The sequence below is a fragment of the Dipodomys ordii genome, unplaced genomic scaffold (genome assembly GCF_000151885.1).
Source record: "Dipodomys ordii isolate 6190 unplaced genomic scaffold, Dord_2.0 Scaffold98, whole genome shotgun sequence".
Classification (NCBI taxonomy): domain Eukaryota; kingdom Metazoa; phylum Chordata; class Mammalia; order Rodentia; family Heteromyidae; genus Dipodomys; species Dipodomys ordii.
Window position 1 is genome coordinate 1,676,371 of NW_012267314.1, and position 16,084 is coordinate 1,692,454.

Sequence of the window (16,084 nt, forward strand, 5' to 3'; positions counted from 1 at the left end):
CGTGGGCCCGCGCGGCCGCGGCCCGGCCGACTGTGACCGGCTGCGCTGCCCCTGACGGGGGGAGGCTGGCAGGTCGTCTCAGAGCTGGGTCGGCCCCGGTGGTGAGCACGGGCGCTTGCTGCGTGTTGAGGACGTACTCGGCCGGCGGCGGGCGGCCCACGCCTGTGAGCTCGCTACTCCGGAGGCCCAGGTCTGAGGATCGCGGGCAGATACGTCTGTGAGACGTCGGATGTTTTAGAATGGCAGCTTTGAGCCAAGGGACAGCACCTGGACCCTGAGTTCAGGGCCCAGTACCGGCACCAGAAAATAAACCCTCGTCAACGGTGCATGTGCTCGGGGAACAGCCACTGCACAAGCTACAACCTGCTCATGCTGGGGAGAGGCGATGAGAGTGGACAGGGTAGTCCCTAGAGTCTAGGCTTTATTGAGTGAAGGTCTCATTCCTTTGAAAAGTCAGTTCTTAGAAGGCACGGTGTGTCCACAGTGAAATTCACCTGATTTTAGACAATGTGTGCTGATTTAACTACCTCCCTCCCCCATCCAGTTCTTACCTAAAAAGGGAGATTGCAAGGATAAATTATACCACACTACAAAAAAGTACACCAATTCACTGCTGAATTCTGAAGTTTTGAGATTTTTTTATTTTGATATTTCACTGCACTTGGTCCCTCTTCAGGAGTTGAAGATAGCAGTAAGTCACAGCCATTGATGCACAGTCCTCAAAACATAGATGAGCTTGAGGATGAACCTCTATCCTGCCTGTAATAACTCTCCAATTGGAAAACTAAGGATATTAACTTTACTCACTAACGAATCTTCTCTTTGAGAGACATTTGGTAGTTACATAGCAAGGATTTGGCTTTAGAATTTACACCTGAGTTGGGAATCCTTTCTTGGCCATTTGCTTTCTCCCTGAGCTTACACAAATAAGACAAGAAAACTATCAAGTTCAACAAAACTAAATTGTGTAGTAGTTCTTAGTCAATAAATTTCAAAGATTAGTAGTTATTGAAAAATCTCAAGGAGAGAATGTAAGTACATCACCTACAAAAGTGGGTACTGATTCCTTCCCTAGTTGGAGATATGTAAGGGTTTGGTTTTTAGTCTTTAAGCTTAAGAAGTGGTTATCAGTAACAAGCAAATGTGGGACTGTACAGTGTTTGTGAACACATGCCAAGAAATGCCAGAGTGTTTTGAGTTACCAAATGTCTACTGCTGTCCAGAAGTCCTTGTTGCTTTGATTTGAATGTCTCACAGTCAGTCCATTCTAGGTTTTTCTATAAGAAGAATTACTAGTTTGGAAAACTTAAAATCTCCACTAGAACTAAATTGGACTTTTTCCTTGAAATGACTAAGGGTTCAAATTTGTGAAGGCTGTATGATCCTTCTAAAGATTTGCACATAGGTAAAAATGAAGACTATCTGCTCACTTTTGCTTCTGGAGGAAGATTCTCAATGTGGAAAAAGTATTGCTTATTCAAATATTTAATGTCCAACAGCTAGAGTAAAGTTCTGCAGGCCTACCTGGCCAAGTTTTAGGAACAGAAAATATGATTTTTGCCACATTGAAGTAAAGGCCATTTCACAATAACTTTATTTTCATTAAGGAACTGGGACAATTAAACATTGATATGATAGAATATTGAATGTCTACTATATGTTGGTTTTGGTTGAGAGTTAAATAATCGAGTAAGGTTCATAGGAATTTTTTGTGTATTATTTTCACCTTTACATTCCATGCATTGATATTTACATGTCAGAGATAACTAAAACTTACTTTCTTCTAGATAAAATTGTAAGGAAAGCTGGTGATCTGACAGGTGCTCATGTTTATGAAGTGGGTCCTGGACCAGGGGGAATCACAAGATCCATTCTCAATGCCAATATTGCTGAACTTCTGGTGGTGGAAAAGGACACCCGGTTCATTCCTGGATTACAGGTGCGATCCTTTTTAATTTTAGTTGGAGGCAGGGTCTTGCTATGTAGCCAGGCAAGCCTCAAACTCAACAATCTCTCTACCTTCTTCTCTTTTTTTTTTGCATGCTGGAATTGGAATTACAGGTGTGTGTCACAATGTCCAGCTGAGTGAGATGTCTGTTTTTAGGAAACAGTAGTAAGTTCAGGGCTCCAGGCATGGCAGAAGAGATAGGGCTCCTGCTTATCAAGCACAGTGACGTGAGTTCAAACCCAGGACTGTCAGAAAACAATTTTTTTTAAGTTTTTTTTAATCTATTTTTTAACTGTTTTTATTGTAAAGATACTGTACAGGAATTGCAGTTATATGAGTAAGGTAATGAGTACATTTCCTATCTAGCATTGTTACCCCCTCCTTTGTTTTTCCCCTACTATCCCTTCCCTCACCTTCCCCAACTTCTCCCTCTCCCCCTTCCCAAGTTATAAAGTTCATTTTCAACATAGTGTCTTGTACATCTCATTGTTACAATGGGTCAGCCTGTATCCTTGTTTCAGCATTTTGTTATTTCCCTTCCCCTTCCCAAATTAGAAAAATGTATATACAAAATACAGGACACTGGAATCAAATACAGTGACAACAGGGATTATACTATGGGGGAAGTATATACAAAAGTAATCAAAAAAAATCACATAGTACATTAAAAACAACAGCAACAAAGAAAAAAAACCTTTTGTGTTCCTATCTTGGGGCTCATTTTGCTTAGCATAATCTTATATGATCATATGTACATAGCTTTTGACCTTTTCTGCTTGTCTGGTAAGATTATCCTAGACATATACTAGTTATTGCAGATAAGGGAAACTATGGCACCTGTGTTTCTTTGGGCCTGGCTTAATATAATTTTTTCCAAGTCTTTCCATTTCCTAACAAATGGGGCAGTATCATTCTTTCTGATGGAGGCATAGAATTCCATTGTGTGTGTGTGTGTGTATGTGTGTGGATACATACATACACACACACACACACACACACACACACATACATACATATATATGTATGTATACCATATAGAAAACAGTTTTTGTTTTTGTTTTTTGTTTTGGGGTCTGGTCATGGGGCCTGAACTCTGGGTCTGGGCGCTGTCCCTCAGCTCTTCAGCTCAAGGCTAGCACTCTACCACTTGAGTCACAGCACCACTTCTGGCTTTTTTCTTTTTGCTTATGTGGTGCTGAGGAATCGAACCCAGGGCCTCATGCATGCAAGGCAAGTGCTCTACCACTGAGCGAACTTCCCAGCCCCTAGAAAACAGTTTTTAAAAGCATATCTTGAACCATGATTCTTAAACCTGATGCTAAACTGCTTTGTGTGGTTCTTTGCTTTTTATCTTTTTGTCCATTAATATTGCTTATCATAGCCCATTCCTTCAAAATAAACTATGCCCCATAATAACTCACTGACATCACTTTTGATAACCGTTCAATTAAGTTCAGAACAACATTTCCACAAGCAAAAGATTAAAAAACAAAACAAAAAGCTAGATCTTTAACAAAAGAAACTAATTGTTAAGTTTAAGCATTTTTGCAGGAGAATTTTCAAGTGAAGAAAAGAAATTGTACTTAGAATGAGGTTTACATGTATCTTTTAAAACACAGGGCAATATTTGAAGGAACTGAATGTGTTTCAGTTGAAGGAAGACAAGCTTTGAATGAGGATATTTATGTATGTATTTCTTTATGGTAGTGCTGGGATTTGAACTCAGCCTAGCACTTGCTAGACAGGGGCTCTGCAACTTGAGCCATACCTCTAGCCCTTGTTTATATTGGTTATTTTCAAGATAGCATCTCTTCATGTTGTTGGAATGGTAGGCCTGCACATCAGGTCCAGCTCTTTGTAGTTTAAAATGGCAGATGTGTAGCTGCATGCCACTGGTCAAGACACAATCTTGAGAACTTTTTTTTTGTTAGGCCAGGACTGGTCTCAAACCAGGATCCCCACCTCCCCAGTAGTTGAGACTACAGACCAGAGCCAGGGTGTCCAGCCAAGTGGAGGTCTTCATAGCTGCATCTTAAAGGTTGCCAGTGGAAAGTTTAAGCTTGATTTGATGTTTTCTAGGCAAGATTTACAACAAATAGGTGAGAGTTCAGGCAAAAGACAGGGTTGAGGAGGGAGTTAAATTCTTAAAACATTGGCAACCAGTGGAACCAATTTTATCAGAGAACTTGTAAAGGGAATTCCTCATAGGGAGCATTTAATGACTTCAGGGCCGTTGTTTGATTCCTATGTAATTCTAAAACTTTAATAGAGCCCTGAGCATTTGGCTCAGATGACTAGCAATTTATTATATGATTATAAAGGAACAATAAAATAATCCACATTCTTATTTCTGTACAAGAGAGCAAATTGGTTTAAAATTAGGACATTCAAATACTTATTTATGTATGTGTTAATGGAAAAATGTCTAATTTCTGTCAGAACAGTTTGAGAAAATTTGTTTTAAAACCTAGGACTTACTGCATGCATCTGAATTTATAAGAAACCTAGCAATGTTTCTTATTATCTAGTGTTTATGCAAGAATTATATAATGGTCAATTTTATCTAATTTTGTCAATCAGAACTCATTTCAGATTTCTGCCTTTATTTTGGGATTGTGGCATGGCGCCTAGTCCTTGGTGAAATGTGAAATTTAATAGCAATTTGGATCGTTGCTTTGAACCATGTTCTCCAATTGGGACTGTATCCCAATTTGAGGTAGAAGTGGGAATATTGTTATTTTTGTTGGGATTTACCACATGATAATAGGAAGCTGAATAACTCTTCATAATTCCTTCTGGTTTATTCTTGGTGCTTTCTTTATGTAGAGAGCTTCACATCTCGCCATCTGTTACATGTATTCTTCCTCACTAGGTACAAGGGAGAATCAAATATCTATTGATTCTGGTTTTACTTTATGTGGTCCCCAGACCGATCCTTTTTTGATAGTATGAGGGTTTGAATTAAGGATCTCAAGCTTGCTTACTCTGATGGTGTTCTGCCACTTGAGTCATGCCTCTAACTCTGCTTTGTATTGGTTAGTTTGGAAGTAGACTCCGGGAGACTTTTCTGCTTGGGCCGGCTATGAATTCAAATTCTTCAGATCTCAACTTCTTGAGTAACTAGGATTATAGATGTGAGCAACTCATACCTGACTGAAGACATTTTAAAAGAGCAAATAGCTAAGTATGGTGGGGTACATCTTATCCAGCTACTTACAAGGCAAGGTCAGATTTTCCAGGCCAGCCCAGGCAAAAAAATTAGTGTGATTCCCATTTCAACAAACAAGCTGGACATAATGGTGAACCTCTGATCCCAACTTTTAGGAAGGCATAGGTAGGAGAATCACACAGTCCAAGGCTGGTCCCAGGTAAAAAAGTGTGAGATAGTAGCCAAAAGTTAGAAAAGGGAAAAGGCGCTGGAGGTATGGCTCAAGTAGTCCAGTGCCTATCATGTAATCAAGACCCTACGTTCAGAGTCAGTACTAGAAACAAATAAAAGAGCAGCTGCCCTCCTTCTCTACCACCCTCATTTTACAGGCCCATGCTCCCTGCTCTGTACCTTATATCTCATTAGGTTTGTCATCATTGGACATGCTGAGTATATTTCTTCTCATTTGTTTATTGTCAGAGTGGTGACTCTGGAAGGTGAGTGTCTTGAGGGTAGTTTTGAGTCTTGTTTTGTTGCCTGCTCTATCTCCAGGACATATGACAGTACCTTCCTTAAAGCACAAGCTCAGTATTGTCTCACATGGAAAATGAGAGATTCACTGTCACTGTCACTGCCTTCATGTATCATATTAACTGCTAAATGTGTCATTCAGTAGTAAAAAGTAAACATGTAGCAAGAATTATCAAAAAGGTTTCTGTTCTCCTTTCTAAAAGCAAAAGTAATTTTCAAGGTAAACTACAGGAAATGTATATTTGACTTCTCATCAATTTCAGAAGAAGCAGAATTAATTCTTAGTGCCTTCTACATAGGAAGAAGACTTGCTTAAAAGAAATGTTGAGTACTAACACATAAGCTTCTTTTTCTTCTAAAGAATGTTTCAGTATGTAAAACTACTTTCTATTAGAGGTCCTAAATTAATCATAAAACTGAGTAAAGGCAGAAGGAAAGTGATCTATTTTAAGGATTCCATTCCAGTGATTTCTAAGCTAATAGAATTACTTTTTAAAGAAAGTGTAATAATTTATGAAATGTCTTGTAGATGAAAGTATGTCATTTGTAGCTTAATTCAGTTCTTACAGCATAATCATGAGGCAGCCAGGGAAGGAACACCTGGCGGTAACATGTAGGTTTCTCTTAGTGTGTTGTGAAGATAAGAAAGCATGGCTGATCAGTGAAATCACTGAAGAACAACTTCATAGTAGAGTGTGGCTTTCAGTGTCCAGTTACCTGAACTGACTCAGCTTCTGCTGTTAGTTTGTAACCTTCAGCAGTAAATTCTGTCCTTGTGACTACCTTTTACTCAGGGTAAAGTGATTGCCTGCCACTTAGGAAATATTCTGCAATCCCTGTTGTAAACAGTCTCATTGTTGTACCCATGTCTTGAGCATCTGTGGCTTTATGAGGAGACAGGTTCTGTAGAACAAGGCATAGGAGGAGGAGGTAAGATTGTCTCATAGAAGCATGGCAGATACCCAGTAAGATGAAAACATTGTAACCTTCCTTTGAATTGCTTGATTAGTACTTTTTGGTTGTTTATTTTCATTATGTTTTTGTGACTGAGCAGATTCCCTCTGCCTTGCAGGGAGCACAGTGCTGAGTGCATCCTTGGCTTGTCCCTGATCTTAGGGCAGATACCTTTGGTTTGTACTATGAGTTTGATGAGATGATTTTTTAAAAATCATATTAAGGGAGATTTTTTAAAAAATCCTGAGAGAAGTCTCTGCAATACCTAGTTTACAAAGAAGATTTTGGGTTTTAGATAATGAGTGAATGTTGAATTTTCAAAATAAAGAAAGAAAAGAGTGTTTCTAAGTTTACTAAAATGATAGTTTTTTTGTTTTATTCTTTTTTAGTGAATTATATTGACTTTGGGGGGGGGGGCAGGGTTGGTAGACCAACCATCTAACATAGAGTCTGTCTTCTTGATGTTAATCATTCATATGGGTCTTTTTTATTTCCTAACTGGTCTGGCTACAGAGTAAATTTTATTGGTTTTTTTCCACGAGGCAACTTTGAATTTTTTTATTCCTTTTTCTATGTCTTATTTTCAATTTTGTTGATTTCTGCTCTGTAATATGTCCTCCCATGGCTTACTTTAGGTTCAATTACTTCTTTCTACAGCTTTTTAAAGGTATAGGTGAGATCACAGACTTGGGCCCTTCTTGTTTTCTTACAGGCCTTTAGTGCCATACATTTCCTGCTAAGTACTACTATAGACCTCTGGAGTTCATTAGCTCAGACCTCTTGCTTCACCATCTCCACTGTTAACTCTGATTCTCTTGCTTCTCTCTTATAAGGAGCTTTGTGATTGCATTGGACCCATGGAGACAATCCAAGATAATCTCCTCAATCTAAAAGATTTCACTCACACCTGCCAGGTCCTTTCTCCCATGTACTATCATAGGTTTCAGTGACTAGAACAATCTTTGGGAGGCCATTATTCAGCATACTACAGCTTTCTTGTGTTAGTTTGATGGTCAGCTGAAGATTTATAGTATGCATTTTTCATGGAGACAGTTTTCCCCCTCATGTATAACATACACATCTTGTCCTATGTCCATCTAGTAGAGTCTGTGGGTAATGAATACTGATGCTTTTGTATGACTTGAAACAAAAGCTTTTATTTTTTCACTGTTTTTTAAAAATATGTCAATAAGGTTTTCTTACAGAATCCTGAAGATGCTGCTCTCTTGTCTTCTCAGTTTCATTGTTTTCAACAAGAAGTCTGCTGTCATCCTTATCTTTGTTCCTCTGACTGCTTTTAAGGTTTCCCCTTTTTCATTGGTTTTGAGCATTTTTATCATGATGTGCTTTTGTGTATTTTCTTTAAGCTGTGGTACATTGGTCGGTCCTCTTAGATCTGCAGGCTGGTGTCTAATAATACGAAAATTCTTATTTCATGTATTTCATCTCTTATTAATGTAAAGGAGGAGATAATTTCTACTTCCTAATGTATTGTGTTAGCCAAAGATTCTTCTTAACCAATAAGTTATGGGCTTACTTCATGAAATTCTACAGAGAAAATAAGTTCATCGACTAGTATTAGTATTGCCTCTGTTTTATAAAAGGTAAATACAGGGCGATCTGTTGTTTCATGAACATAGTGCTTCTTACTGTCTTTATGACCTCAAACTTGGCTGTTAGAACTTTTTAGCTTTAGCTTTCCCTTGTTGAAAGTTCATGTGTGTTATCTTTGATGTATAGTACAGAACAAATAGAAATGGATGTGAAGATACTTCCAGGAGCCAGTAAACGATTGCTATTATACTTAGTCTCCTTCCTAAATAAGCAGACATGTAAAGTAATTTAGATATTCCAGCAGGAAGAGCTATTTTTAATTAAAAATAGTGAAATTTTGAAATTCATATATCACTAGTATATGTTTTAAAAGGAAGGGGTTTTTCCTTCTTTGTCTTGTGATAACAGATGCTTACTATACACATGAAAGCTATTTAATAGAACTGTAGTTAGTCATAAATCAACGGGAAAACTACACAATTAAGCAAAAGGTGTCTTTTAGCTGAAGCAATTTCTAAGTCCACTGTGAATTGAAAGGACAGAGATCACTGCTAGGAGCAGACCTAGCATTGTAGCAGATTTTCCAGCTACCGCAGTTACTAATAGTAAGACGAATAAAAAGCCAGGAAATGAATGGTCAGGGATGAACACATGTCCATAACCATTGAGGCCCTCATCCAGGTACCAGTGACCAAGGTCATCGAGAAAAGGGGTAGGGTAAATGAGTTTCGACTATACATGTTCTAGTGCTATTTAAAAAATAGGTAAATTATCCAGGTACCAGTGACATGTGCTTATAAGCCTGGTTATTCAAGAGGCTGAGATCTGAGAATCACAGTTCATAGTCAGCCTGGGCAGGAAATATCCAATAAACTACTCAGGAAAAGCCAGAAGTGGTGCTTTGGCTCAAGTGGTAAAACACTAGCATTGAGCACAAAGAGGCTTAGGGGTAGCACCTAGGCCCTGAGTTCAAGCCTCAGGACCAGCAAAAAAGGCAAGCAAATTAACTGAAGTCATGGTCATCTTCTCTTGAAGAAATCTATTTTAACATTATGTCTTTGGGCTAGCAGCATCTGTCTTCCTTCTGCATTCTACATAAGAACAAATTTTTCATCTGTCACGTTTCATATCATGAATTCTTTCCATATTGTTGTCTGCCCCTCTGCAAGTTATTTATTTCAGTGGTGTTTGGGCCCTACTCTAAGGTAAAGCAGGAGAAGATAATTAACGCTTAGCTGATTATGAAGCCTTGGCTGGCTGCCGTCAGACTCTCACTGTGAGAAGGTGGCATAAAATATACAGAATGGCCCTTTGATATAGTTCTTTGTTCTCAAGGAAAGTAGAATTTTTACCTAAGTTCCAAAGAATTACATGAATTCTTTTCTCATCAAATTAAATCAAAAAGCTGCCCAGGTGGACAGGAGTTACATACCCCCTGCTGAAAAGCTTTCAGTAAGACTTCACTTGTTAGTGGATTTTTTTTTTAAATAGCTATAGAAAAAAATCTTCTGTATTTGTTTCTCTTGTTTGTGATTCTTATTAAAGACGTGTCCATTACATTGTTTCTTCGTGTATCTTTCAAAACTGTATGCCAGAAAACCACTTTCTGTCCTGGAGACTTTTAATTAATTCTGATAGAGAGTAAGAATTTTGTATTTCATGGTGCAAATTGTGGGAGTTAAAACTTCTAACAATGACTAGGGGTCATGTGTTATGGAGATGCTGCTCTTTTTCATGATTTTGTTTTCTATTCCTTCTTTAGTTAATGAGTATATTTAATGTAAGCTGTGTTACATCTGATTTTGGAAAAGCATAGGATTGAAAGCTAAAATTAAAATGATATAGTTTGTGAGAATACAGATATTCATTTGCATGTATCCGCGGTCATCTGTCCTGTACACCTCCATGGTTGTGATTGAAGGGCTGTGGTGGTGCTTGTGCACAACTCACCATATCCCCAAGTAGCATAATCAGAATGAGAACATTTTCTCCTATTGTAGCTATCATTGCTGGGCATTATTTAGATATTTGAAAAGCTATTGTTGCCAGTGGCTCACACCTGTAATCGTAGCTACTCAAGAGGCTGAGATCTGAGGATCAGGGTTTGAAGCCAGCCCAGGTAGGAAAGTTGGTGAGACTCTTATCTCCAATTAACTACCAAAAAAAGCTGGAAGTGGAGCTGTGGCTCAAGTGGTAGAGTGCTAGCCTTAAACAAAAGAAGCTCAGGGACAGTGCCTAGACCCTAAGTTCAATCCCTAGGATCAGCACGCGCGCTACGAGCGCGCGCGCGCGCGCACACACACACACACACACACACACACACACAGCTATTGTCAGAGCTATTGTCTGGTCAGACACTTGTAATCCTCACACCTGTAATCCTAGCCTCTCAGGAAGCTGAGAGCTAGATGGCTGAAGTTCAGAGACAGAAAAGTTCCCTAGACTCCCATTACTAAAATAACCAGCACAAAGCAGGGCTGGATGTTTGGCTCAAGTGGTAGAGTGCCTAGTCAAGCAAGCTTGAAGCCCTGAGTTCAAACCCCAGAACTGCGGGACAGAAAAGAAAAAAAGTTGTTGTCTATAATCGTAATATTAATTCAGTCAGCATCCACTTTTTCTCCAAAACTCCTTCAAGGCCCTCTGGGAGCCAGTGGATGCTAGCTCCCATACACTCTGCTTGGGGAGGCATGCAGGAAGCGGGGGCTACAGAGCAGTCACGGACATGGTAGAACTCCCACAGGGTGGATTTGGCTTGTCGTTAACTGAGACTTGAACCTGAGTAGGAATGCAAAAGATAACAGAAGAGAAATGCTCCTTTCAATATGGGAAAAGCTGGTGGCTCACACCAGTAATGCTAGCTACTCAGGAGGCTGAGATCTGAGGATCATGGTTCAGAGTTAGCCCCGGCAAGAAAGTTGGTGAGACTCTTATCTCCAAATTTAACCACCAGAAAGCCAGAAGTGGCACTGTGGCTCAAGTGGTAGTGTTCGCCTTGAACTGAAGAGCCTCAGGGACAGTGCCTAGGCCCAGAGTTCAAGCCCCACAACAACAACAAAAAAAATTTGGGAAGGGATGATAGATTTGTATTTATATCAGATTTGGAGTATGCAGTTGTATTCAAGTGTGAGAAATATTAATATTTCAAGTGTGGTTATCAGAGCATATAAATTAATACCAAGGAGTCAAATTTATATTGTTTTTAGTCCTAATTACATAATTATTTTCTATATTGACATCATGTAACATAAGCTTTTAGTTCTGCATTTTTATTTTCAATGGGCTAATTTATTTGTTTTAATTACGTGAAGCATAATTACAGGAAAAACTTCAGCCTTCTCTATTCTTGGTAAATGCTATCATTAAATTCTCAATGTTTATACAATAAGTGCATGTCCCATAGGGGGTAACTCTTTAACTTTTCAGCATACTGAAATTACTATGTTTTCTAAGATTTATTGCCTGGAACCCATCAGGTTAATTTTTAACAAATAATGGATTTTAAATAATCATTAAATATGTTAGTATCTGAGGTGTACAGTTATTATTGTTAAATGATCATGGCAAACTGTATCTGTGGCCTAAATGTCTTGATAAGGCTAGGATCCTTTTTGTATATTTAGGCTGTAAAGACTAAGTAGAATTAAGCTTACAATTTTTTTTTTTTTGGTCCAGTCGTGGGGCCTGAACTCTGGGCCTGGGCGCTGTCCTTCAGCTCTTCAGCTCAAGGCTAGCGCTCTACCACTTGAACCATAGCGCCACCTCTGGCTTTTTTTCTTTTTGCTTATGTGGTGCTGAGGAATCGAACCCAGGGCCTCAGGCATACAAGGCAAGCGCTCTACCACTGAGCCACCTTCCCAGCCCAAGCTTACATTTTTATATGGCTTATTCCTAATTCTCAGTATCTCATTGTACTCTGTTTAGTCATTTTAAGATATGAGTGGAGCCGGGCACCAATGGCTCACACCTGTAATCCTAGCTACTCAGGAGGCTGAGATCTGAGGATCGAGGTTCAAAGCCAGCCCAAGCAGGAAAGTTCGTGAGACTCTTATCTCCAATAAACTGCTAGAAAACCGGAAGTGGTGCTGTGGCTCAAGAGGTAGAGCGCTCGCTTTGAGCTGAAGAGCTTAGGGACAGCGCCCAAGCCCAGAGTTCAAGCCCCACCACAAAAAAAAAAAAAATATGAGTTGATTTTATGCTGAGTTCTGTGCAGAAATAGAATATATTCTGATGGTTAGAGCTATCCTGACATATTATTTGTGGAATTGTAAGCTATTGCACAGTTACCTGTTATTACCACAATCCTGTGTGTAGTAAACACAGCCTACATCACGCACTGCCAGTTTGCCAGTGATCGCTCCTCATCTTTCCCGTTTCTATTGATTTAATGGGTTTTATTTCTCTCTGAAGTGTGGGAGCTTACCTTATTCTCCCTTTTGTAAACTAGATGCTTTGTGATGCAGCACCTGGGAAGCTCAGGATTGTGCATGGAGATGTGTTGACATTTAAGATAGAAAAGGCTTTTCCGGAAAGTGTAAAAAGACTCTGGGAGGATGGTAAGTTGGCTGAGTTATTTAGTTTGGGTTTTTTTTTTGTCATTATTTATCCACCTCTTTTGTGATTGTTTATTTATTTTTAATTTTTTTGTCATTCGTGGGGCTTGAACTCTGGGCCTGGGCGCTGTCCCCGAGCTCTAACAGCTCAAGGCAATTGCTCTACCACTTGAGCTATAGCGCCACTTCATTATTTATTCCTTTGTCAAATATTTATTGTATTAGATGTACATTGTAAATTTGTTTTTATATTAAAATATCTGAACAGACATATATTGTGTAATATTTATCCAATTTGCCTTCTTCCTTCTAAAATGTAAAATGTAGGATTTTTTGTTTTGTTTTGGATATTTTTTTGTGCTAGGGCTTGAATTCAGGGCCTGAGTGTTATCTTTTAGCTTTCACTCAAAGCTAGATAGGATTACAGGCTGAGAGCCTATAATCAGTGCCCAGACTGTAATTGCTTTTTAATTCTAATTGCTTTGACTCACATCTTCGTGTTTATTTTTCTGTGCAAATAAACTTGTCATTTTTTTTTTTTTTTTGGTGCTAGTAAAGATGTGCTAAGTGTAATGGGATTACACTCAGTGACTCACCAAGGTTATATGCTTTCAGGGACAAGTGTTACCTGCTCTGTGCCAGCCTGTAGAACACTGCTCCTTGTTTCTTGTTTATCAGAAACTCTGAGAACAAATGAAAGAAAGACAGGGACACATCTGAATCTAGATACTGTGCTCCTATGTCTCTGACCACCCTAGGTCCAGGCTACTGGTGGCCTTCCTCTAGTCTCCCCACTAATGTGCCCTTCTCAGCGCATAGCCCATGGCCTCTGCCCGCACCTCAGCTATGCTAGGACTGCACCGACCTATCTGACTACATTTCTGCATTCATTTAGCTATTCTCCACCTTCTGTCTTCTCTGATCCTAGTACCTTCTGTGTTTACTTTGACATTTGTGAGCTTGCTGTAACCATTCTTTGCCATTGGTTATTTTTGTCATCCGTTTTTAAGTGCTTTTTCTGTCAGTTTTTCTTTCTGGACATCCCATGCTTCAGATTGTCTGGGTTGTTCCACCCCTGTGATTTCGTTTTTCACCTAAATATTGAGGGCATTCACATCCTACATCTAGCCTGTGTCCCTTTCATGGATATCTGATACTCCAGCAGCCCCAGAGGCACTTTACCTCCTCATGTTCAAAGAAAACTATCTTTCTCTCAAATAAACTCTTTCATAGATTTCCTAAACCAGAAATCTGAGGACTTTCACTGACTGACTAAATAATAATTAGATAGAACTTTTCCTTAGTGCTATACAACTGGTTATAAATATATATATATATATATATATATAAAATTCTTTAGAATGCTTTTAAAGAATTAATGGACTAAAAAGTACTCAGCTATATCTTTTTGTATATTTTTGTTTGATGCTATTAATTAATTGTTTTTTCTCTTAATTAAAATAATGTTTCTCATATATTGATGAAGTTATCTGAGGTTTTATTTCTTCCTCTTCTGCCAAACAGATCCTCCAAAGGTACATATTATTGGAAATTTGCCTTTTAGTGTTTCAACCCCACTAATTATCAAGTGGCTTGAAAATATTGCCCTTAAAAATGGGCCTTTTGCTTATGGCAGAAGTCAGATGACTTTGACTTTCCAAAAGGAAGTGGCTGAGGTAAGTTTGAACTGTTTCTGGACATTTTATCACATGATCAAATTCTAAAACAACACTGCAATTTTATGTCTGTCTGAGTGTTCTATGGTAATTTTACACAGGGGGGAAAAAACAAAATCCGAAAGCTTAGGCAAAAGGTAGGCATACAATGAGGACACTGATGTAACTGCTGGAAACTTGTAGAGAGAACAAGAACCAATGTATCAGCCAAAAAAACAGTGTGGAAAATGAGGGCCATTACCTTAGGCAAGACCAGAGAGGAAAGCTGTGCAATATTAGCCACAGATGCGTGCATGAACACTGGCCTGCAATGCCTTAGAACTGACTCTTTGCACTCAGTAGGATGAGAGTCAAACAGTGTGATAATTACTTGGGGGCAGTATATGGACTTTAACCCTACACACATGTGCATGTGCGCACACACACACACACACATACATATGCACATGTGTGCACACAACTCACCAATTTCTGCTGCCCCTTCCCATGGTAGTGTTCCAAGTTCATCTCTCTAGGAAGGAAACCTCCAAGGTAGACAAGAGCAGCTTTTGAGCTGCAGCGGTCCAGAAGGGGCTGTACACACTCATTGTTCAGCCTTACTCTGACAACAGCTCCTGACTAGTCCTGACCTCCAAGGCAATGAGAACTGGGAATTTTGAATTCATTGTTCTCTGCGATCTGGGTCCCTTAGATTTATATCCATATAAGTCATACAGTGTAGGTTTGGCCCCACATTGAGCTGTATAGGGATGTATTCACACAGTATTCATTCTTCTTACCTTGAACATCTTGTATAGTAGTTGCTTTCGTGGTTGCTCCTGAGATTTGTAATTTACATAGCTATGTATATTATGTACTGCTTGTCATAATTTGTCCAGGCTCCTGTTTTGGGACTTGGAATTAGTTTCAGTGTTTTGTTATTACAAGCAAAATTGTCATGAACATTCTTATATTTATGTCACCTGGGCCATGAAAATGAGATTTGTCTAGGAATGAGCCCAGCAGTGGCATTGCAAATCTTCACTCTTGCTGCGTAATGGTCTCTAAAGTCATTATGCCTATTTTCATTCCCACTAGCTGTGTATACGTGTGTGTATGTGTTCGTGTGTTCATTTTGTTCCATATTCTTGCTAGGACTTGCCAGACATACACTTTTTTTTTGTTAATCTGGGAGTAGTGTCATGATACTTTACTTCATCTTTCTGATTTTTAATGAATTTTATATGTTTACTAGCCTTCAAGTCACTTGATGTTTTACATATGAACTGCTTGCATTTTGTTCATCTTCTCATGGGTGGCTGTCCCTGTTCCACTGATTTGGTAGTCTGTACATGTTCTCTGTTCCAGTCCTTTATTACTTATATGTGCTGACATTTCCATGTCTGCTCTGTTGCATGTTGTCATTGTTGAAAATCAGGAGTGGTATTTTTTGTGTCTTGAGATCATGAAGGTACCTTTCTGTTACATTCTAAAAGCTTTATGTTTAATATTTCAGATTTCTACCCATAGTCCACTTGGGGTTGATTTATGTGTTTGAAATGAGGAACCAGTTTACTATTTTTGACATATGGGTCCCAATAAGCCCATTTAGTCCTATTTATTATCACCAGTGGCCTCTAACAATACTTCTCTGCAAAAGTCATATAAGCTTTGCTCTAATTAGAGACACCAAGAAGAAAATGATGTGAAATCCAGGAAGCAGAATTCCCAGTATGGACCAGAG

At 39.0% G+C, this 16,084-nt stretch overlaps 1 protein-coding gene across 2 annotated transcripts in view; it reads left to right on the forward strand.

The window, feature by feature from the left end:
- Tfb1m (transcription factor B1, mitochondrial) overlaps positions 1–16,084 on the forward strand; it is a 40,053-nt gene that overhangs the window by 368 nt on the left and 23,601 nt on the right. For both annotated transcript variants that reach the window (XM_013027002.1, XM_013027003.1), the window contains exons 2-4: positions 1,788–1,939; positions 12,580–12,688; positions 14,210–14,361. In XM_013027002.1, the coding sequence (XP_012882456.1) occupies positions 1,788–1,939; positions 12,580–12,688; positions 14,210–14,361 (413 nt within the window). The remainder of the gene's footprint in view (positions 1–1,787; positions 1,940–12,579; positions 12,689–14,209; positions 14,362–16,084) is intronic.